At 44.1% G+C, this 24,999-nt stretch overlaps 2 protein-coding genes across 2 annotated transcripts in view; both read left to right on the top strand.

Moving 5' to 3' along the window:
• The first annotated feature begins 2,289 nt into the window (after positions 1 to 2,289).
• Positions 2,290 to 14,894, top strand: LOC143295002 (sulfotransferase 1B1-like). Its single transcript, XM_076606535.1, has 7 exons — positions 2,290 to 2,611; positions 3,186 to 3,388; positions 5,998 to 6,145; positions 9,046 to 9,218; positions 10,458 to 10,558; positions 12,586 to 12,769; positions 14,065 to 14,894. The coding sequence occupies exons 2-7, from the start codon at positions 3,211 to 3,213 to the stop codon at positions 14,172 to 14,174; spliced, it is 894 nt and encodes a 297-aa protein (XP_076462650.1). The 5' UTR covers positions 2,290 to 2,611; positions 3,186 to 3,210; the 3' UTR covers positions 14,175 to 14,894.
• An 8,672-nt stretch (positions 14,895 to 23,566) lies between these two features.
• The window catches only part of LOC143295003 (sulfotransferase 1B1-like), a 13,032-nt gene continuing 11,599 nt past the window's right edge, over positions 23,567 to 24,999 (top strand). The window contains exons 1-2 of the mRNA XM_076606536.1: positions 23,567 to 23,727; positions 24,909 to 24,999. The exon at positions 24,909 to 24,999 is cut by the window's right edge and continues 112 nt beyond it. Of these exons, the coding sequence (XP_076462651.1) occupies positions 24,934 to 24,999 (66 nt within the window). The 5' untranslated portion in view covers positions 23,567 to 23,727; positions 24,909 to 24,933. The remainder of the gene's footprint in view (positions 23,728 to 24,908) is intronic.

A 24,999-nucleotide genomic window follows, 5' to 3' on the forward strand; every position in this document is an offset into this window, starting at 1 on the left:
GAAGAGGGCTGCTCAGTCGCTCAGGGGGCTGCCGATCTCCACCGCTGCTCCAGTCGGTGAAAAACGACCCTATGGCCTGAGCCGCCTGTGTGCAGGTCCGCGGCTACGACTGCCAGTGTACCCACACCTGTCGCTTCGTCGCTCGCCTGTCGCCACAGGGCTTGGGGAAAATGATGGTATGGGATGAAGGATGACTGATGACTTGCGCGATGACTTTGTTTATAGTGAGGAGGAGTTGCGCACCGTCGACCTCACTCTCTTGTCCGAGACCGTCTGTATCCAGTGGCAAGACGAGGTCAAGACGACTGGAGATGGAAACGGATGCAGTGGATGACCAGGATGTCCTATGTGCCTCATCCTGCCCTCAGCACTCCACAGTGCTCTGCTGCAACCGCCTTCCTCTCCGTTGAACCATGAAGGTTTCTTCCGCAGAGTCCGCCGGATCCAGTCTTCACATGCTTGGGTAGACAAGCCCTAACTCACCGAGGGTTTGAGACCCGTCGGCTACCCTCACCTAGTTTAGCCAACCTGTCAAAGCCGTTGCCCGGGGGTTGGGCGCTGCCGCATGCTAGCAGCTTCTAGGACCCATAGGTGAGAGCTGGGTGCCGGTGGGGACCAACAGAGGACGAACCACTCCCGGAAGAGCGTGACAAGCCCCCCCCCCCCCCCCCCTAGAGGTACTACCCCTCCCGTGCACCCCCTAACCCTCATCCATCAATATATATGTATCATGACGCAAATAATCATTGCTTCGACACCAATGACATCAGTTTGGCACAACAATTGCAAATGATCAGTTCTTTCCATACATTCTACCCATAATCATATCGCATCTGTGGGAAGGGCACTAGATAGATTTAGATATTTTCACAAAAAAGTTACATTTTTCTTTTTTCATACACAAAACTTATCATTTTTTATGTGACACACAGAACAATAGCAGTTCATTAATATGTTTACTGCTGAAAAGGAAACTTCATTTGCTCAGTGTGGAAGTTACATTTACACACGCATCTTTGAATGTGCTTGTTAATAGGACGTTATACTTATAGGATGAAAACTAATTCTTAACAAGGGAGATAATTTTCTTATTACAGATCTCACTCATCAAAAACATAACATTTTAAAACACGACTCAAGGCATAAAAAGGCTTTTGTGTTTTATACTCAGTGGGAAGGTCTTGCACTATTTACATTTAAGAATGATGCTTACAACAATATCGACGTGCTTACTGCATACGAATATTTTATAGATGTTACTACATTAATCAGATTAAGCATTACATAAATTGTACTTGACCCCACACTAATCGATGGAGGCGGACATCTTGGATTACAGTGTGCCTTATTCACTCAATAATTCGTGATGACATATATTTGACAGAAAGCGAAGAAGGCAGCTGAGTTTTTATTCAGAGAGATTTGTGCACAAGTAAAAAAAACAAAAAAACAAAAACAAACAAACAAAAAGAAAAAAACTCACTGCATATATTTGTGCACAGGTAAAAAACAAAAACAAAAACAAACAAACAAAAAGAAAAAATAATCACTGCATAAATGTCTCCAACAATCATACAAATACAAAAAATCGATTTTCCAAGCACAATTTCAGTTCCATCACGTCGCATTCTGCATGCACGAAGGAAGGCAACTCTGACCATTGCTAACTCTCTCTCTCTCTCTCTCTCTCTCTCTCTCTGTGTGTGTGTGTGTGTGTGTGTGTGTGTGTGTGTGTGTGTGTGTGTGTGTGTGTGTGTGTGTGTGTGTGTGTTTGCCAGATTATCCTTCTTTTTTTTGATAAATCCTTTCCCCCTTTATTCCTTTGTTGGATTAAGTGCATATCACAAGTTAGTCTTGAAGGCCTTGCCTCTCTGTGTTTCTGCTTGCAAGGATATATGATTGCCCATGAAAGTGGCGTATTTCTGTAGAATTTTGCCAGGGACAACCCTTTCATTGCAGTGAGCGGGGTCTTTAGGTACGCTAAGAGCATCCTACACACGGGACTTTGGTTACCATCTCACCCGAATGACTAGCGTCCAGACCACCAGCCAAAGTCAAGTGGATGGGGAGTAAATATTGGCGAGTATTTCTCGCTCAAATTTCTCGCTTTCTTGGCATACTCGTTACCACTCCATTCTACTCCACTGTGAGTAGTGTGTGTGTCTATGTGTTTGCATGTGCATGTGCATGTGCATGTGTGTGTGTGTGTGTGTGTGTGTGTGTGTGTGTGTCTGTCTGTCTGTCTGTCTGTCTGTGTCTGTGCCTTATGTCTATGTGTGTTTGTGCGTGTAAGCATGTGTGTGTGTGTGCATGATATGTGAACCACATGCTCACCAAGGAGAACACTTTTCAACTCGTCCCAGTGAACTCTGACCCTCACCACTGATAAAACACTTATGCGATGATAAAATGCATTGCTGCAACCACCCAAACAATGCAGGTCAGTGCATATTGTTTGCTGCAACGGCACAGAGGCACCAGTTACCAGTGTGACTGTTTACCTCTCGAATCAGTTTCACCAGTTTCGCCCAGTCGTCCCTTCACTCTCATTCAGGGCACCAGGGCTCTCTGTCCTGACTCCTACTGAGGCAGACAGGACAAAGACTTTGCGGTGAGTAATTTCGTTTTGTCACGCCAACGAATGAAGATTCCAAAATTTGAAAGCTACCAAATAGAAATAAATTCGTTTAACTGTTGTTGTTTTTGTTGTTGTATTTTTTTTAGTGAGTGTATGGTCCTTCGACTGGGGTGGTGGTGGTGGTGGTGGTGGTGGTGGTGTGTGTGTGTGTGTGTGTGTGTGTGGGGGGGGTAATGCCTAATGTACCCTTCTGACTATATCTACAGGTCAGTTGGTTTGTTGGTCATTCTGATTCAATTTTCTCTCTCTCTCTCTCTCTCTCTCTCTCTCTCTCTCTCTCTCTCTCTCTGTCTCTTGGTCTCTCTCAGTATCTCTCTCTCTCAGTATATATATATATATATATCTCTGTCTGTCGGTCTCTCAGTCTGTCTGTCTGACTCTCTCATTCTATCTGCCTGTCGTCCTCTTTGTGGTGTCTCGTTTTCCTTTTAGATAAGAAGGGGAGAGGGGGTAGCCTTGCAAATAGGATTGGAGTGCAATATTGTGCCTTGTACAACAAACAGAATGTCTAAGCCTCATGAATAAAGCTCCTGTCTTTTCTTCACAGAACAACGTTCAACGCAGCAACAAAGATGACCGTCGCAGCCCATCTCAAGGATCGCCATGGCAACGACATTTACTATGGAAACGGCGGTGATACATGGTTCATCCCATCCACGCACATTAAGGACTACAGGGAACACCTGAAGAAGATACGTCATATGGAACTGCGGGATGATGATGTCATTCTTGCGTCATTTCCTAGAAGTGGTGAGATCTTCTGATCATCATTTTCATTCTGCTCTCAATCTTTCTTGTCCTTTTCCTCCCCATCCCGATCTCTATTCTGTGATTCATCATGTGTACTGCCTACATTGCAGTGGTTGCGATTTCGCTTACATTTTCCCGCTACAACCATCTACCTGAATATCTAGTCATCAGCCCCATCCACATGTAATATGCAGCTTCTGTTCAAACGTGTGTGTGTGTGTGTGTGTGTGTGTGTGTGTGTGTGTGTGTGTGTGCGTGCGTGCGTGCGTTCATGTGTGTGTGTGCAGTGCCTGCAAGCGTGAGTATGCACACGTTTTTATATTGATATGCACTTGTATGTATCTTATTTCTACTGTATCTATGTTTGTGTATGATTTTCGATTTATGTTCGTATCTTGTTATGTACTGTCCCCCACAATATTCCTTGTGACCCCGGTACACTTTGTAATAAGACATATTCTTTTCTATATTCCATTCTAATGTCTACACTAATGTTCACACACACACACACACACACACACACACACACACACACACACACACACACACACACACACACACACGCACGCACGCACGCACGCAGACACACACACACAAACACTCATACGCGCACACGTGCACGTGCATTATCACACACACGTACATACATATGAACTCGTTCGCCTGCAAATGCACACACACGCGCACATTAACACATAACACACACACACACACACACACACACAGTGTTTGCTTTTAGATACTCCATTTCAAAATGTACAGGCGTAAAATCGAAATGTGCATGCAACATTTACCTTCCCTTGAAAATTTGATCACCACCACAAAAAACAACAACAAAAAACAAGCAAACAAACAACAAAAAACCCCACAGAATGCAAGAATGACGTGGAAACGAAATGACAGCAAAGCAAAGCGACTACTCTGTCAGACTTTGATTCAGATAAGTTCTTATGATTATCACCATGGCGAAAAAAAAAAAGAAAAGAAAAGAAAAGCTTACTATCCTGGTAGTTGTCTGTATGAAAATATTCACGGTCGTTTATACTGGTGTGTTTTGCTTGGTTAGTTTGATTTACATATGTTTTGTTTTGTTTTCTTTTTTATTCAGTTATTTTTGCCTCTACATGTAGACATCGCAGGCGTATATTGTCAAACGCTTTTGTTTTGATGTTATTTTGATTTTCTCTCTTTTCTTTCCAATAACGTGAATGTAACTACCCGCAATCATTATCATAAAAAATAGGATTTAATACGAACAAATATTATAGACGGAAAAAGCACAAGCCGATAGAAACAAAGATAAGTGCTGAGACAGACTGACATATAGATAATCTGCTAACCTTCATGTTGACAGCATGTTCCATTATACGTTAAGTCTTTCAGCCATATATCATGTGAAAAGGGGTCACTGCCACTGCTCAGATAAAGGACTAGTGTAGAGGAGACGAAAGCTGAATCGTATTTGGCATGACATTTTTTTGTTTGTTTGTTTATACTTTCGTGACGAATTTAAGGACGCTTGTTGCTGTCTTCTATGAGTTTAAATTCACACACAGACTAACAGGCAAATAGACAGACAGACTGACAATCAGACAGACAGACAGTTGCACACACACATGCACGCACACACATATATACACACACGCACGCACGCACGCGCAAACACACACACACACACACACACACACACACACACACACACACACACACTTTTGTTTTCATTTCAAACATATACACAAAGTCATTTTCAAACTGACTACAAGCGAGAGATTTCTTTACCATCCATTGGTTTCCCTCAGTATTAGGCATTTGGTTCTCTCTCTCTCTCTCTCTCTCTCTCTCTCTCTCTATATATATATATATATATATATATATATATATATCAATTGCTTGATATATATACACATATTTTTTCACTTCAAGTATGTACACAAAGTCACTACTGACGGCGAAAGAGTTCCCTACATTCCCTTATTTCCTCCAGTACTAGTTATTTGCTTTTATATATAATGTTTGGTAAACAGAAAAATACAAAGTTATAAATGTAGATAGAGGTAATTACAGATATATATATATTCATATATATATATATATATATATATATATATTATTCCTTTCCTGTATCCATTTTTGAATGCATGTTATCTTTGTTGAAATTTGAGAAACAAGAATTTCTTCCTCATATCATAATCTACGTAGATGGCTTCATGGAAGCATCAAACAGATGAGTACTAAGCAAACAAAGACAATCGCCTTATTCTACATTTTTGTTCGTGTTAAGTCTCATTGCCAACGGGTTTTTTGTTGTTTTCTTTGGTTTTGTTTTTTGTTTGTTTGTTTTTTTTTTGTTTTTTCTGATGGTGGTGCCTGCTGAGGATGGGGCTCTTAGTCAGAAACATAAGTTCTGGCTAGGCTGATAATAATCAATGGTCTTCAGGTTCGTTTTTTGAAAGTACAACAAAAGTATTTTAAAGATACTATATTTCAAACAGACAACTAAAAAGACAACGAAAAGGTGGTAGGCAGTAACTTCAGTCTGGAAAACTTCATCACATCCTCACTCCCACTTTGTCCACATCACATTCCCTTGACATATGGATTTGTTTCAGGTACAATCTGGCATCACCAGATCCTTTACATGCTGTTGCATAATAACACGGACTATGTGGGTCGAATGGAGCAGGACCATTTTGAGTGGACAGAATTTGAAAAGCTGTCCAGACCTGAGGGGCCACAGGCCTACGCCACCCATCTGAGGTAAGCAGGAGGGTGCAGCGTGGTGTCATTAAGTGTAGCACAAATCAATAGAAGAAAAACAAAGACAACGTAAAGTGTCGCACTTACTACGTAGGCTCTTCTCCCCTGTAGGAGCACAAGCCATCAGCGATATTCCATCAGACTCGACTCTAGGTCGTCCTTTCTGCTTCTGCTCAATTGATCCCCTATTCAGCTCCGACTTACTGTCTGGCCTCCAGCTGTTTCTGGGCAATCTTCTCTTTCATTTCCCCTAAGGGTTGAACGTAAGAGCCTGGTGGATGTTGCTGGATATTGACTTTCTACAGGAGTGTCCAGTCCAGCTCCTCCCCTTCCCCAGGATCTGCTGACTGGGACCTGTCCCGCCCTGAACCACAAAGACTCTTTTTTTTGTCCCATCATTGAATGCTTAAACTAAAACGGGTTTTCATTAATGAAGGTTTGCATCTCCTACTACATCGACGTGGTTATCATTCGTGGGCAGGACTGATTTGACATTGCCTTTTTGGTGGCCATGGTGATTTCTCTAGAGGCCCAGATGTTCTTCAAAATTAGGCTTTCACTGAGCAAACGACATCGACGGCTTGACAGGTTGTGAGCAGAAACTCGTCTACTTTGTTAAAAGACTGGATAAAGCATCGACAAGTTATAGCATGAAAATCAGCACCGAAAAGAACTAGTTGATGACCAACTACAACACCACCATCACCGCTGATTTAACTGTCAAGCGACAGGAGTAATGAACTGTTCAAATTTACCTAACCGGGATCCATCATCAGAAATGGATGGTGCACACCAGAAATCCTGTCAACGGTAGCAAATACAAAATCAGCACTGTCCAGACTGAACCCTATATGGAAGGACAGCAAACGTTTCGTGAAACATCTTTCTAATTGAAACATCTTTCTAATTGCATGTGAGGCATGGACCCTCATGGTGGATATGAAAAAGAAGAATTCAAGCCCTGGAAATCAGATGCTATCGCAAGATGCTAGCCCTTAGATACATTGATCACATAAATGACCGCATAACCAATAAACAGGTGTGCCGAACCATCAAGCAGCACATAGGACCTCATGATAATTTGCTGACATCAGTTCAGAAAAGAAGGCTAAGCTGGTATGGTCACACAGCAAGATCCAATGGCCTCGGTAAAACAATCCTACAAGGAACTGTTGAGGGAGTGAGACGTAGAGGAAAACAGAAAAACACGATGGACTGACAAAATTGTCATGGTAAGGAAAACCATTTTACAAAGACTCGGTACATGAAGGACTCTGCCTCCTTGACTGGCCCTACACTTACTGTGACTGGCATCAGAAATATACTCCAATAAAATGTGCACCATTTTGCACGATTTGTATATGAAAAGGGATTTTCACCCTTTAACTGTATTAAAAGCCTTTTGGTTAATACACGATTGTATTTTGACTGGAAATCGCAATCATGTGTAAATGAAAAATAGTTATGCCAATGTGCCAGACAAGGAATGCAAGGTGCTTTTTTTCGAAATTGGCGTGAATCACAAGAGTATAGCAGTAAATGTTTATTTTATGAATATTTCAAATTGGCTTTGGAAAAGAGAAATATACAACTATTTTTCACCGATCAATGTATGCGTCACACCTTCACTTCAGTTTAAAGTACCAAATGAAGTTGACAGGCACTAGATTCCCCTGAAAATGGGTGTGATTGGAGATGGGGTTCATTTTGTTATGGAATGTCTAAAATTTGGTGATCCAGGAAAAAGATTTATTCCTAAAAAGTACATTAAATGACAAAAGGAATGTGCTTAGTTGACTTATTATTTCTAAAGCTAAATCAATGTATGTGTTGTTTCCGCCTATCCTCCATGCCACATCAGGGGTCAGAGGATTTAATTTTCTGGATTTCTTGGCGAGTAAGCAGTGGTGACTAGTAATCCAAATCCATCAAATGTAAAAGAACCAAAAGGGAAAAATTGATATGTGAGATGTTCTTTCATTCATGTCATCATAACCAATTTAATGAAACAGGATGACTGTTAAGAAATTGCATTACTGTTTGTTAAATCACCAATTGAATTTGCTCAGTTGGCTTTTAATGTTGTTGTTGTTTTTTTTAATTAAAGCAATGTATCTGTTGTTAATGTCCATTTTTCATGCCCCAAATTGGGTAAAAGGATGAAATTTTCTTGATTTCTTGGCATGTAGGCAGTGGTGACTTGTAATTCAAATCAGTACTGCTCTCCGATGCTATACAATATCAACAGCTGAAAAATAAGAGAGAACCAGTCGTTCATATACCTGTCGGATCTGTTTGGTCTTTTTCTTTATCAAGCTATGCAGTCAGATTCGTTGGCCATGATTAACGAACATTGTTCCACATTACGCCAATCTGGCCACATGGAAAACATGGTTCTGTGTGTGCATGTGCAACCCAGGAAACGGATGAATAACTTAGCACACCAGTGACTTACTCCATGGACTGCACAGCTTTACAAAGGCAGGCAGTAAAATGATTACTGAAATGTACATGTTAAACTAACCTTCTAAACAAACAACAGTAGGATAAACCACAGTGATATTCACGCACATGCACGAGGATGATGAATGCATGAGCTGGAATTAGTATGATGCGTCCTGTTCATATAAATCCGTTGTGACTAAAAATGTAAAATAACCCATGTATATACATACATATATATATATATATATATATATATATGTGTGTGTGTGTGTGTGTGTGTGTGTGTGTGTGTGTGTGTGTGTGTGTGTGTGTGTATCCACACATATCTACCTATCTTTTGGATAGATGCATCCCGCATCGATTAACACTGTTATCGTGGATGGACAGATGGGTCGATGAATGAATATGTGGATCAGTGGATGGATGGATGGATGATGGGTCCTTATATGTGTCAGGTATCACCATCTACCCCAGCAAGCAAGAGAGAAGAAGGTGAAGGTCATCTACTGTTACCGAAACCCCAAGGACTGTTGGGTGTCTCTCTACAACATCGCCCGTGGCATACAAATCATACCATCCTATGAGGGCACGTGGTCCCACTTCTTCGATCTCATGATCGAAAATGGATGTGAGTGTTGGTGGACAGTACTTAGTAGTTTAGGTTTCCAGTCACGTGAAAACTACACCTTTCTAACACCCCCACCTCCAGCCCCTTATTGCTATCTTTACTACGTTGTGAATAATGGTACGGATGGTAGTCTTTCACATGGGATGTGTATTGAAAATGCTACAAAATAAAACAGAGTTACACATGCGGAAATGTTAGTGCTATACTCATGTCCTCATCCCTGGGGGAAACAGCCCGAATATCACACATATTAATTCACTTTAAGTTGAATACGATGTAATGGAATAATATACAACACAATACTATTGAATGGTGTGCAGTGTGGTCTTGTGTTTTGCAATACAATGCAGTCCAATCCAGTACAATTTTATTACTATTACTGCTGCTGGCACTTCTGATCTTTACATATGTTTCTCCCTGACTGTTGATTCTGTTACATCTACTGTTGAGTCTGCTCCTGATATTCCTTTGAGTGTTGCTTCTGCCATCACTATCACTAGGTATTCTTATACTGTTGCCTCATGAATCATGCCAGTACTATCATCATCAAGTTAATGATAATGGCAGGTCAACGGTGGTAAAATGGAGTGTATTGTTGGGTGTGGTGGGAGTTGCGATGGTGGTTTTGGAAGAAGACAGTATCTTTTGTAGAGTGTGGGGTATTTTAGACCATGCTGTTTTTACTTTTAGCTGAAACCCTTCAGCTTCAAACTCGTCAAACCATCTGTATCCATGTTCCAATGATAACTTGTGACAGATTTGAAAGAATTAAAGTTTATGTCTCGACAAAGTAAGCTTCAGTAAGAAAACTGTAAAAGGTGCATAACTGATTGAAGACACATCACCTCTGACAAAATATTCTTTTATCAGTCTGTTTAAATCCAGTCTTTAACAGACCGTCCCAGGCGAGTAAAGATCTTGACGAATACAGTGTTTTTGATTTGATTATCATTCAAAAAAAAGATCATTCATAACATTTGAACAAGAATTATACTTACTACTGAGAGAAAAATATTGACAGCTGGAACTTGGATTGAAATTCTAGAAACTGACTCCGGGCAGCCGCCATCAGTGGACTGTCACGGTTCGGGAGTTAAGCCACCACCTCACAAATCTGGTTATATCAAAACTATCGGTATATATATATATATATATATATATATATATATATATATATATGTGTGTGTGTGTGTGTGTGTGTGTGTGTGTGTGTGTGTGTGTGTGTGTGTGTGTTTCCAGACTGGTACGGGGACTGGTTTGATCACGTGTTGGACTGGGAGAAAGCAAAGAGCGATCATCCGGATGATATCTTCTTCTCCTGCTATGAGCTGATGAAGAGGGTAAAGACTGTGATGCTGTGATGGATGATGTGCTGGTTTGACAAGTGGGCTGAACCGCCTCATTCAAAGGAGAAAGATGATAAACGTGAAGAACACACGTGGAAAATAAATAAATGTCTACAAGAACTCCTTTAGTTTGATTTGGAAATATGTGAGACAAAGAAAAAAAAAGGAGAGTTTCCTGCGAAAGGTGGCTATTCAGTTTGAGGGTGATTTGAAAAGGAAATCGTCAGAATTTTGTATAAGACTACAACTTTGTGTTCTGAGAACTATTTGCTTTTATTTCGTGAAAGCTATTTAGTAAATGTATGCATTTCAGATTTCCTTAGCTATGGAAACTTGTTGTTTCGTCTAATTCCCATTAATTTTACATTAGTGTCAGATGTTCAAATTCGGCAATCCCAAAAAGTGCGAGTCTGATAAGAAGATGTGAGTGCCAGACATGGCCGTATTGTTAGTAATAAACAGCATAGTTTACCACTGACATAAATTTACCGATAAACTTTTGATTGCGAGATCAGTTTATTCTCCGGATTACAGTTTTAGCAGGACAAGGAAACAAGAAATGACTCAGTGCTGTATATCTCACAGGAAATGACTCAGTGCTGTGTATCTCACAGGAAATGAGTCAGTGCTGTATATCTCACAGGAAATGACTCAGTGCTGTGTATCTCACAGGAAATGAGTCAGTAAACTGATCAATAAATAAGGTCGACAATTCTTTGAAAAAGTCTTCAGTCGTATATCATTCGTAAGTTGGAGACATTTATGAAACACCAAATATGTACGTGATAAACACTGAAAAAGTGAAATTTTGGCCAATAGACGGTTGCGGGTGGCAACCGTGGATACCAAACAACAAATAAGTACTATCAATAACTCTTGGGAAGATAAAAGCACACAACTTCAAATCGTGGCTGCGCTGCTTTCATTTATTTTTTCTATCGACAGCACTAGTTCAAGGGATATCATTCTGTTCGGACAGTGTCCGAGCTAAGAATGATGATGATGATTATGATGATGATAATTCAACACACATATACATACACACACACAATATATATATATATATATATATATATATATATATATATATGTGTGTGTGTGTGTGTGTGTGTGTGTGTGTGTGTGTGTGTGTGTGTGTGAAATAATCACAGTCACGCTGCACAATGTGAAAACCGATGCGTAAAACATGAAGTTAAACACTCAAACGAAAACGCAAAAGAATAACTGCATAGACATGTAATAAACACTCAAAAATCAATTCACACACACACACACACACACACACACACACACACACACACACACACACACACACACAACACACACACACACACACACACGACGAAATCGAAACATCACACATCTCATATCACAATACTTAACACTAGTATTCAAGGTAATACTTAAAAACATATAATAATAATACAAAAAAATCCAATGATTTAAATCAGTTACATATTTCACAAAGTTCGAGAAACCGTCAACGATTGGTTCCACACGTCAGTTGGGTCCGTCAAGGTAGGATTCTATCTCCTACATTCTTCAACATTTTCCTGGAATGTATAACGATTGATGCCCTTGAAGACAACTTTGGCATCATCAACATCGGAGGATGTACCATCACAAATCTCCGTGTTCTGATGATATTTATGGACTGGCAGGCAGTGAAGAAGTACAACCAAAAATGATGAATCCCTTGAGTGAAACATGAACCATATACAGAATGTAGATCAGCGTCGAGAACCATACTTCCATGCATAAGGAGAGGTGAAATTCATAGACGTGGGTCTATAGGTTCTCTTTGAAAATTCAGTTATTTTTTCCTGGGGTAAAATGGTCGGAAGTTCCAGACAATGTATTGTATTTTTTCTCTCTTTTTTTCGTACCTAGGATAGGCTCTCAAGGCCTGATCGGCGCGTTGGGTCACGTGAAGGTCAGGCAACTGCACCTTTTTCAGCTGACGTGGTGTAGCGTATACGGATCTGTCCGCACCCTCTGAACTAAAGCTGTGCCTGTTGCAGGATCCTGTGGGACAGATCATGAAGATAGACCAGTTCCTGGGCCTCAACAGGGGCAGACAACTATGTGAACAAATCGCTGAAGCCTGTAAGTTCTCCAAACTGAAGGCAGCGAAAGAACCTCAGAACCCAGAGGTCCACGGAGAGAAGATGTGGAAGAAAGAGTCAGGCGGACTTTACCGGAAAGGTTAGATAACTCTTTTCACCACAGATACAGTGACGCTATTCTGAAAGAATGGAAGGGTGATATACGACTGCATCTCTCTGTTGTATCTCTCTCTCTCTCCCTCACTGTGTCTGTGTTTCTCTCCCACCCTCTCTCTTGCAAAAGAAGAGGTATTGCTTGAATATATATATATATATATATATATATATATATATATATATATATATATATATATATATATCGTAAAGCTGCATGGCAAGATGGCATTATTGGAGAACTGTAGTATACATGTAAAACAGAGTCGATTTCGAATTCTTTGGTGACTTTTTCAATTCTCTTTTTGACAGAGGAGTTTATTCTGATGACTGGGCAGAATGTATTCCACTGCCTCTTCATAAAAAGGTGATATGAACAACCCCAATAACTACAGATGAGTTGTTTTTGTTATGTAAGCAGTACGTTTACATACGTTATCATAAACCATAGATGGCACGAACGGGTTGAAGAAAAATAATTTTATTGACGAATATCAGACAGAAATTACGCGTAGGTATTCTACAAGAGGTAATACATTTACTTTGACAGCTTTTATACAGAACACTTTTCTCTCGACTGTAAATTGCATGTCGCGTTGATAGATTTTAAAAACATATCCATGCTTTGGTCTAACCTCTTAAACAATGTTTTTGTTTGTTGAAATCTGCTAAAATGTATCATGATCACATTTAAATGTATAAAAGCTCGGGTTAGATGTAGAGGTTATATGACTATAGAAATATATTCAATGTGCATCTGGTGAGAGACTATGTGACGTGTTATGCAGCCCTGCCCTATTCTGTCGTTGTAGCAATGAATTAACTTCTGAACCTGTTTGGTGTGGAAAACATGGTGCACACAAAGGGTTACTGGCAGATTCTTGTCAGGAAAGAGGACTGCCTCAGGACCGCCTTTTCCACTCTCTCAGGTCAGTTTCAGTGGCGAACCATGCCGTTCGGACTCATGAACGCAGGTGCAAGCTGTACATCCATAATGAAGAGGTTGCTGGAGCGACTGAAATAAAAAATTTTCCACGACTTCATTGACGACGTTATGCTTGCTCGAAATGTCTCAAATAATCTTCTAGGTCATCTTTTGACTCATCGTATGGTCTCACGGTGACAGACGGCGCAGCCCTGAATCTTGCACGTGACAGGTCCACCCCGTCCTCATACTTGCATTGAATCTTTTTCCTTTCTGTATGCACCCCCTCCTCTCTCTCTCTCTCTCTCTCTCTCTCTCTGTCTCTCTCAATGCCATCTGTATGGTCCACTCCACAGGGGAGATCGCAGACTGGAAGAACTGGTTCACGGTGGCACAGAGTGAACAACTTGACGCTGTCTTCAAGAAACGGATGTCAGAGAGTAAGCTCCCCTTCTTCTTCGAATGACGTCACCTGCAGAACAATTCTTTTTGTTTGAGATTTCAAGAGCTCAGGTTGCTTCTTGTTCTGATATGTGTACGAGCATAGGCTACAAACCTTGCATAGTATAAACACACATATTTTCGAGGGTTTTACGAGACCGCCTGCATTTGTATTACCAGAGGCAGAGTGTCATATTCTTTTGACCCTTTTACATTTGATTTGCATGTGATTTTTTTCATTTACTGTGTGTTTTCACGAACGAACTGACTTGAGAAAATGTGTTCTTCTGTCTAAAAGGGTGCTTTATTAGTTCTGATGTAAAACAACTATTCTACCTGTGCCAATCATCTGTGTAGCCCTCACAGTTCAGGTTTGTCACAAACGCAACAACAAAAAGAAGTAAAAAGGACATAATATTTAAAATCTGTACGATATTTGATTAGGCTATTTTCTTTTTGTTCAATGATTTCATTATTACTCGAATACCATTTACACATATAGCATGCACAAAGTAATAAACAGTCATCGATCTCTACGAAATAGAACTAACGTCAGCCATTTTTTATGAGCATTTGTTCATTTACATAATTATCATTTTGAACAGAAACTACATAAACCCTCTCCAGTGCTAATACTAGGTTATCTGAAATGTTTTGATACCATAATTTCCCTCTGACAACTGTTTGTACCTTCGTTATAAAACTACACCATTGTTTTTTTTCCTTTGGTTTTTTCCCCCATACCGGTGCGTCGTTTTCATATCCTTTTTTTCGAGAAAGTGAAATATTATATTTCTACTGAGTTTGACTGTTAGTATCTGTGTATGTGCCTGAACGTGTGCTTATGTGTGTGTGCGTGCATGATTGTGTCATTATGTGTCAGCACGCGTGAGTGGATGCTTGTGCACATGTGTGTAAACATAATGGTCCCAATGGTGGTTGCCTTTATATATGCCCGCATCGGCGTGGACTTCTCCTCGTGGCCAAAAGTCCTAGGACAGCACGGCACTGGCAAGTGCAACTCCAACGGACTGCTTTTGCCCTCGCTCTGTGCGCAGCATGGACTGACCATCGCCAACATCCTCTTCCAACAAGCGGACAAGAACAAGAACAAGAACACATGGATGCAACCCCGCTCCAAGCAATGGCACATGCTGGACTATGTGATTGTCCGGCAGAGGGACAGAGGTGATGTTTCAACTACACGCTGCATGAGAGGAGCAGTCTGTTGGTCGGACCATCGCCTGGTGCGCAGCAAGATGAACATCAGACTTGCACGCAAGCTCCAACCAGCCAGGCAGAAACCCCCTAGGAAGCTGAACATCCACCGCCTCCCTATCACCAAGGACGTGCTGCAGCAGCAAATCCAAGTAGCTCTCCAAGAAATTCCTGCATCAACTGATGTAGAAGAGGTATGGAGCACCTTTAGAGATGCTGTGTACACAGCAGCAGCTGACACACTCGGCTTTGTACAGAGGAGCCACAAAGACTGGTTTGACGAGAACGACCCTGGAATCTCCAAGCTCCTGAACACACTGCATATACGGCATCAGGATCACATTTCCGATAAAGACTGCCAGAGGAAGGAGAACCAGTTCTTGCAAACCAAGCAACTCGTACAGAAGAGGCTGCATGAGATGAAGAACACCTGGTGGGATAGAAAGTCCGAAGAACTTCAGTCCGCTGCTGATGCTCACGACATGAAGACCTTCCATGATGGTCTCCAAGCTGTGTATGGGCCGAGAGTCACAGGACCAACCCCTGTCAGAGCCTCGGACCAGACCACCCTCCTGACAGACAAGAAAGACATCCTTGCCCGCTGGGTAGAGCACTTCAACACCCCCCTCAACAGGGACTCGTCCGTATCTGACGAGGCAATTGCAGCCCTCCCACAGCTACCAGTCAATGACTCGCTAGCTGCCCCTCCCACCAAGGTCGAGACCCAGAAGACCCTGAAGCTGACAACGTCAGGAAAAGCACCAGGAGCGGATGGAATCCAGGCTGACATCTACAAGTATGGAGGCGAGGTGCTTACAGACAAACTGACCGCCCTGTTCCTGTCTATCTGGGAAAGAGGTCCCCCAGGATTTCAAGGATGCTTCTATTGTCCACATTTACAAACGGAAGGGAGACAAAACATCCTGCGATAACCACCGTGGAATCTCTCTCCTCTGCATCGCCGGCAAGATCTTCGCCCGCATCATACTGAACAGACTGGTTGACCATGTCTCCAACACAGTCATCCCTGAAGCACAGTGCGGCTTCCGCTCAGGCAGGGGAACATGTGACATGGTGTTTGCTGTACGCCAGATGCAAGAGAAGTGCCGTGAGCAGAACAAGGAGCTCCACATGGTCTTTGTAGGCCTTTGACACGGTGAACCGCCATGGTCTGTGGAAGATCCTCCTAAAGTTCGGCTGCCCAGAGAGCCTAATCCAGCTGGTTGCATCTTTCCACGATGGCATGCAAGCGAGAGTACAGGAAAATACTGACATGTAAGATCCGTTCCCTGTGGTAAATGGAGTGAAGCAGGGCTGCGTCTTGGCACCCACACTGTTCTCCATTCTCTACTCTGCCATGCTGATTGACGCCTTCCAAGACTGTGACCGGGGCATCTACATTCAGTTTCGCACAGATGGCAAACTTTTCAACTTGCGGCGAGTCCATGCCAGGTCCAGGGTGTTTGAGGCACTGATGAGAGAGTTCCTCTTCGCTGATGACTGTGCGCTTGCAGCACACACCCATGAGGACATGCAGTTCATTATGGACATGTTCTCAGCCTCCTGCAGGCGCTTTGCACTCACCACCAGCCTCAGCAAGACCGAGTCTATGTACCAACCGGCTAGCTCACAGAATGCCAGTGCCTCCCCCCACCTGCAATCAAGATCAGTGACACAGAGATCAAGTCAGTCGACAAGTTTTGCTACCTGGGCAGCACCCTATGCAGCAACGGAGCCCTTGGTGCAGAAGTGACGCTGCGCATCGCCAAGGCCAGCTCCGTCTTTGGCAGACTCAACAACAGGCTGTGGAACAACAAAGGCATCAGGCTCAGCACCAAGATGAAAACCTACAGAGCTGTTGTGCTGACCACCTTGTTGTACTGCTGTGAAACATGGACGACGTATCGCCGTCACATTCAACAACTTGAGCAGTTTCACCAGAGATGCCTACGAAAGATCCTGGGCATAAAGTGGCAAGACAGGGTCTCCAACCTCCAGGTCCTAGAGAGGAGCGGCCTGCCCAGCATCGAAAGCCTGCTGATCCAGTGTCAGCTACGCTGGACAGGACACGTTGTCCGCATGACAGACAGCAGGATCCCGAAGATGCTTTTGTATGGCCAGCTGAAGGAAGGCCACCGTGAACTTGGAAGACCCTGCAAGCGTTTCAAGGACACCTTGAAGACAAACCTCAAAGCCCGTGACATAGACATCGCTTCCTGGGAAACTGATGCCGTTGACCGCTGTCGCTGGAGAATCCTGTGCTCTAGTGGCATAAAGACGTTTGAAAACAAGAGAAGCGTGAGTGGAGGAAGCAGGGAGACGTTTTCCCTTGCAACACCAGTGGGAAGTGCTGCGCATCCAGAATCGGTCTCTTCTCCCATATGAGGACACACACCTATAGATAAGCCTGCCTGCCTACTCATCCGTCGGACCGACGGGAGACTCCATCAATGTGTGGTTCGTCCGTTGGGATCGACGAGGACCATCTAGTCATCCTGGGGGTGGGTGGGTTGGGCTCTGTGGGTGCGCAGATGACTGATCAGGCCAATCCGCACCCGAAAGGTTCTGACGCAGTGTGGACAGGGGATGGTGGCAGCTGTCGGGGACTTGCTGGCACTGCTTTTCCTGGCCTGTCTGCGTTGCTCTGCTGCAGCGATTCTGTTGGACTCACAGAATTTGGCGCCTTTGTGGACAGCTGAACGCCACTTTGGTCTGTCCAATGCATTCAGCTCCCATGTGTCGTGGCTGATGTTGAAGGCCTTCAGAGAAGCTTTCAGAGTGTCTTTGAAGCGCTTCTTTTGGCCTCCATGGGAGCGTTTGCCATGTTGGAGTTCGCCGTACAGCAGTTTCTTGGTGAACCGGTGGTCTGGCATGCGAACTACATGGCCTGCCCAGCGCAGCTGGGCCTGCATAAAGATGGTGTAAATGCTGGGCAAGTTTGCACGAGTGAGCACCTCTGTGTCAGGGATCTTCTCTTGCCGAGAAGTTTTGTGAGGCTGGTGGTGTGGAAGTGGTTCAGCTTTTTGGCGTGGCGTTTGTAGACCGTCCATGATTCACATCCATAGAGCAGTGTGGTGAGAACTATGGCCTCGTATACTTTGAGCTTCGTCTCCAGGGTGATGCCTCTCCTGTTCCAAACGTTCTTATGGAGTCTGCCGAAGTCAGCGCTGGCTTTGGCGAGTCTGGCATTCACCTCGTCGTCGATGACAACTGTGCGAGAGAGTGTACTGCCCAGGTATGTGAACTTGTCCACCGCGTTCAGTCGCTGCCCGTTGATGAAGATGTTTGGTTCAACGTAAGGCTTTCCTGGAGCTGGCTGGTGCATCACCTCAGTCTTCTTTGTGCTGAGAACTTGTCGACACTGTGTTGCATGTCAACTTCGGAGGCAGCGTTGAGAGCGCAGTCATCAGCAAACAGGAAGTCGTTGACGGTGTCTGTCCTCACCTTGGTTTTTGCTTGAAGCCTCCTGAGGTTAAAGAGTGAGCCATCTGTGCGGTACCTGATGCCAATGCCTACGTCAGCGTCTCTGAAGGCATCTGTCAGCATGGCTGAAAACATGAGACTGAACAGGGTGGGGGCAAGAACACACCCTTGCTTGACTCCATTGGAGACAGGGAATGGTTCTGAAGTCTCTCCGTTGTCTTGGATTCGGGCCAGCATCCCATCGTGTAGTTGCCGTATGATGGTGATGAACTTTCTGGGACACCCGTACTTCGCCATGATTCTCCAAAGGCCATCTCTGCTAACAGTATCGAAGGCCTTGGTCAGATCGACATACGTGGAGTAAAGGTCGGCGTTCTGTTCCTGACACTTCTCCTGGAGCTGCCTGGCAGCAAACACCATGTCGATAGTCCCACGTTCTTTCCGGAAGCCACACTGGCTCTCTGGTAGGAGACCTTGCTCAAAGTGCGCTATGAGACGGTTGAGTAGCACTCTGGCCAGAGTCTTGCCTGCGACGGACAGCAGGGATATTCCACGATGGTTGTCACAGGCCTGACGACTTCCTTTGTGCTTGTACAGGTGTATGATGGAAGCGTCTTTGAAGTCTTGTGGAACTGCCTCATGCTGCCAGATGAGCTGGAACAGCTGATGAAGCTTCTCAGTCAGCGCCATACCACCTTTGTAGACCTCAGCTGGAATGGAGTCTGAGCCAGGGACTTTGCCATTGGATAGCAGACGGATAGCTTTCTGGGTCTCCTCCAAAGTTGGAATGGCATCCAACGACTCACTGACTGGCACCTGGGGGAGTCGGTCGATGGCTTCATCATTGATGGTGGAGGGGCGGTTCAGTACGCTGTCAAAGTGTTCAGCCCATCTCTCAAGGATCCCGTCCTTGTCAGTGATCAGGGTAGAACCATCAGCACTGAGGAGTGGAGCAGATCCGGAGGTGGTGGGACCGTAGACTTCTTTCAGGCCGTTATAGAAGTTCTTCATGTCGTTCCTGTCTGCAAAGCCCTGGATCTCATCAGCTTTGTTGCTCAACCAGGAATCCTGCATCTGCCGCAGCTTCAGCTGGATGGTGCTGCGTGCGCTCTTGAGTATGTCTTTCTTTGACTGTGACTTGGGATCTTCAATGTGGGCTCTGTAGGCTTGGCGTTTGTCTTCTAGCAGCTGCTTGATCTCAGTGCAGTTCTCATCAAACCAGTCTTTGTGCTTCCTGGCAGAAGGCCCCAGGCACTCCATGGCAGTGTTGTACACCGTCTCATGCAGTGCGCCCCATGCTGCCTCCACATTCTGGTTGTCCAGCACGGTGGACTCAAGGCGTTCCTCCAGGGTGTCAGCAAAGCTCTGCTTGATGTTGCCTAGCTCCAGCTTGTTGACATTCAGGCTTTTGAGTGCTTTCATGCCCTGAGGCCGTCTCTTGGGCTGGATGCGGAGGTTGAGCTTGGAGACGATAAGGCGGTGGTCTGTCCAGCACTCAGTGCCGCACATGGCCCTCGTGACTCGTACGTCCTGCCTGTCCCTCTTCCTGACGATGACAAAGTCGATGAGATGCCAATGCCCAGAGCGAGGATGCATCCATGACGTCCTGTTACGGGTAGGGAGGCAGAAGAGGGTGTTTGTGATAAGAAGGTCATGCTCGGCACATGTCTGGAGAAGTAGCCGGCCATTGCTGTTACAGTTACCACCCCATGCTTCCCAATCACGCCTTCCCAGGAGGTGCTGTCACAACCAACTTTCGCGTTAAAGTCACCAAGAATGATGAGCTTGTCTGCGTTGGGAACTGTGGTGATGACAGCGTTCAGGTCCTCGTAGAACTTGTCCTTGGTCTCATCCGGGTTGGTCATGGTGGGCGCGTAGGCGCTGACAATGGTGGTAAACTTCTTCCCGTTGCATATAGGGAGTTTCATCGTCATCAGGCGATCGTTCACTCCTTTCGGGGGGCCAGCCAGCTTGCCAACGAGGGTTGTCTTCACTGCAAAGCCATCTCCAGCCTCACGTCTCTCTTCAGGTCCGCGACCGCTCCAAAAGGTGTAGCCTGCGCCTCGCTCACAGAGTTCGCCTTCTTCTGCCAGTCTGGTCTCACTTAAGGCAGCGATGTCGATGGTGTACCTGGCTAGTTCACTCGCAATGAGTGCTGTGCGTCTCTGTGGTCTGTCTGAGTCGCCTCTGTCCAGAAGCGTACGCACGTTCCATGTGGCAATGGTCAATGGGGTGCTCCTTGTTTTCTTCTTTCTTTCCTTTGTGTGTCGACCGCTTGAGTAGGGTCCCCGTCAGACGCGGTATGCTGACTAGGGTGGTGTGGAGCAGGCAATGTTTAGGGCACCTTTTCTAGCCCCTTCCTCATGCCATGGAGGTGAGCAGTGCTGTCCTGAAAAGGGCTGCTCAGTCGCTCAGGGGGCTGCCGATCTCCACCGCTGCTCCAGTCGGTGAAAAACGACCCTATGGCCTTAGCCGCCTGTGTGCAGGTCCGCAGCTACGACTGCCAATGTACCCACACCTGTCGCTTCGTCGCTCGCCTGTCGCCACAGGGCTTTGGGAAAATGATGGTATGGGATGAAGGATGACTGATGACTTGCGCGATGACTTTGTTTATAGTGAGGAGGAGTTGCGCACCGTCGACCTCACTCTCTTGTCCGAGACCGTCTGTATCCAGTGGCAAGACGAGGTCAAGACGACTGGAGATGGAAACGGATGCAGTGGATGACCAGGATGTCCTATGTGCCTCATCCTGCCCTCAGCACTCCACAGTGCTTTGCTGCAACCGCCTTCCTCTCCGTTGAACCATGAAGGTTTCTTCCGCAGAGTCCGCCGGATCCAGTCTTCACATGCTTGGGTAGACAAGCCCTAACTCACCGAGGGTTTGAGACCCGTCAGCTACCCTCACCTAGTTTAGCCAACCTGTCAAAGCCGTTGCCCGGGGGTTGAGCGCTGCCGCATGCTAGCAGCTTCTAGGACCCATAGGTGAGAGATGGGTGCTGGTGGGGACCAACAGAGGACGAACCACTCCCGGAAGAGCGTGACAAGCCCCCCCCCCCCCTCTAGAGGTACTACCCCTCCCGTGCACCCCCTAACCCTCCTCCATCAATATATATGTATCATGACGCAAATAATCATTGCTTCGACACCAATGACATCAGTTTGGCACAACAATTGCAAATGATCAGTTCTTTCCATACATTCTACCCATAATCATATTGCATCTGTGGGAAGGGCACTAGATAGATTTAGATATTTTCACAAAAAAGTTACATTTTTCTTTTTTCATACACAAAACTTATCATTTTTTATGTGACACACAGAACAATAGCAGTTCATTAATATGTTTACTGCTGAAAAGGAAACTTCATTTGCTCAGTGTGGAAGTTACATTTACACACGCATCTTTGAATGTGCTTGTTAATAGGACGTTATACTTATAGGATGAAAACTAATTCTTAACAAGGGAGATAATTTTCTTATTACCGATCTCACTCATCAAAAACATAACATTTTAAAACACGACTCAAGGCATAAAAAGGCTTTTGTGTTTTATACTCAGTGGGAAGGTCTTGCACTATTTACATTTAAGAATGATGCTTACAACAATATCGACGTGCTTACTGCATACGAATATTTTATAGATGTTACTACATTAATCAGATTAAGCATTACATAAATTGTACTTGACCCCACACTAATCGATGGAGGCGGACATCTTGGATTACAGTGTGCCTTATTCACTCAATAATTCGTGATGACATATATTTGACAGAAAGCGAAGAAGGCAGCTGAGTTTTTATTCAGAGAGATTTGTGCACAAGTAAAAAAAACAAAAAAACAAAAACAAGCAAACAAAAAGAAAAAAACTCACTGCATATATTTGTGCACAGGTAAAAAACAAAAACAAACAAACAAAAAGAAAAAATAATCACTGCATAAATGTCTCCAACAATCATACAAATACAAAAAATCGATTTTCCAAGCACAATTTCAGTTCCATCACGTCGCATTCTGCATGCACGAAGGAAGGCAACTCTGACCATTGCTAACTCTCTCTCTCTCTCTCTCTCTCTCTCTCTCTCTGTGTGTGTGTGTGTGTGTGTGTGTGTGTGTTTGCCAGATTATCCTTCTTTTTTTTGATAAATCCTTTCCCCCTTTATTCCTTTGTTGGATTAAGTGCATATCACAAGTTAGTCTTGAAGGCCTTGCCTCTCTGTGTTTCTGCTTGCAAGGATATATGATTGCCCATGAAAGTGGCGTATTTCTGTAGAATTTTGCCAGGGACAACCCTTTCATTGCAGTGAGCGGGGTCTTTAGGTACGCTAAGAGCATCCTACACACGGGACTTTGGTTACCATCTCACCCGAATGACTAGCGTCCAGACCACCAGCCAAAGTCAAGTGAATGGGGAGTAAATATTGGCGAGTATTTCTCGCTCAAATTTCTCGCTTTCTTGGCATACTCGGTACCACTCCATTCTACTCCACTGTGAGTAGTGTGTGTGTCTATGTGTTTGCATGTGCATGTGCATGTGCATGTGTGTGTGTGTGTGTGTGTGTGTGTGTGTGTGTGTGTGTGTCTGTGTCTGTGCCTTATGTCTATGTGTGTTTGTGCGTGTAAGCATGTGTGTGTGTGCATGATATGTAAACCGTATGCTCACCAAGAAGAACACTTTACAACTCGTCCCAGTGATCTCTGACCCTCACCACTGATAAAACACTTATGCGATGATAAAAAGCATTGCTGCAACCACCCAAACAATGCAGGTCAGTGCATATTGTTTGCTGCAACGGCACAGAGGCACCAGTTACCAGTGTGACTGTTTACCTCTCGAATCAGTTTCACCAGTTTCGCCCAGTCGTCCCTTCACTCTCATTCAGGGCACCAGGGCTCTCTGTCCTGACTCCTACTGAGGCAGACAGGACAAAGACTTTGCGGTGAGTAATTTCGTTTTGTCACGCCAACGAATGAAGATTCCAAAATTTGAAAGCTACCAAATAGAAATAAATTCGTTTAACTGTTGTTGTTTTTGTTGTTGTTGTATTTTTTTAGTGAGTGTATGGTCCTTCGACTGGGGTGGTGGTGGTGGTGGTGGTGGTGTGTGTGTGTGTGTGTGTGTGGGTAATGCCTAATGTACCCTTCTGACTTTATGTACAGGTCAGTTGGTTTGTTGGTCATTCTGATTCAATTTTCTCTCTCTCTCTCTCTCTCTCTCTCTCTCTCTCTCTCTCTCTCTCTCTCTCTCTCTGTGTGTGTGTGTGTGTGTGTGTGTCTCTCCCCCTTTCTCTCTGTGTGTCTTTCAGCGTCTCTCTCTCTCTCTGTCTTTCGGTCTCTCAGTATCTGTCTCTCTCAGTATCTCTCTCTCCCTCTATCTGTCTCTCAGTCTGTCTGTCTGACTCTCTCATTCTATCTGCCTGTCGTCCTCTTTGTGGTGTCTCGTTTTCCTTTTAGATAAGTATAAAACAGTAAAGGCTTGAGTACTCTGTGGAACTAGGATTTCTAGAACAAGGTGAGATTACAAGCCCTTGACTTTGTTCTCTGTTCATGAATGAACTTGCTAAAGATTTGCTAAAGATATTATTGATAATTGATACATGACGTACGATTTAACCCATACATTACTTACTTGTTTATTTTGCCTTTAGCGTGGAATCACGACTTCAATATTTTATTGACACATTTATTGGCCAGTTCATGATGTAACATGACGGGAATCCTGTCAGGACTTTCATTCATTGCACGGACAAATGCCGTTCTGTCTTGCCATGATCACGACGTATATGCTCAGTTGTGCATAGTTGTTTAGATTATGATCTGGAATACTTGTATTCAGTTTCTTTGCTATTCTGGTGAGTTCCGTTTTGATTAGAATCAAGTTCTCGGGTTGGAACATGCGTAACGAACGAGCTCGCGACTTATCATACGTGTGTGTTGATGGGGTAGTATATATATGAGAGAGAGAGAGAGAGAGAGAGAGAGAGAGAGAGAGCGATGGAGGGAGGAGAGAGATGGGGAGAGGGGGTAGCCTTACAACTAGGAATGGAGTGCAATATTGTGCCTTGTACAGCAAACAGAATGTCTAAGCCTCATAAATAATGTTCCTGTCTTTTCTTCACAGAACAACGTTCAACGCAGCAACAAAGATGACCGTTGCAGCCCATCTCAAGGATCGCCATGGCAACGACATTTACTATGGAAACGGTGGTGAT

Source organism: Babylonia areolata, chromosome 20, assembly GCF_041734735.1.
Source record: "Babylonia areolata isolate BAREFJ2019XMU chromosome 20, ASM4173473v1, whole genome shotgun sequence".
NCBI lineage: Eukaryota > Metazoa > Mollusca > Gastropoda > Neogastropoda > Buccinidae > Babylonia > Babylonia areolata.

Bases quoted from the DNA above. Each gene is read 5' to 3' on its own strand.
- LOC143295002 (XM_076606535.1), top strand. From the start codon at position 3,211: ATGACCGTCGCAGCCCATCTCAAGGATCGCCATGGCAACGACATTTAC. The intron at 3,389-5,997 runs GTGAGATCTTCT...GATTTGTTTCAG, and splicing joins TGCGTCATTTCCTAGAAGTG to GTACAATCTGGCATCACCAG. The intron at 12,770-14,064 runs GTTAGATAACTC...TCCACTCCACAG, and splicing joins AGGCGGACTTTACCGGAAAG to GGGAGATCGCAGACTGGAAG.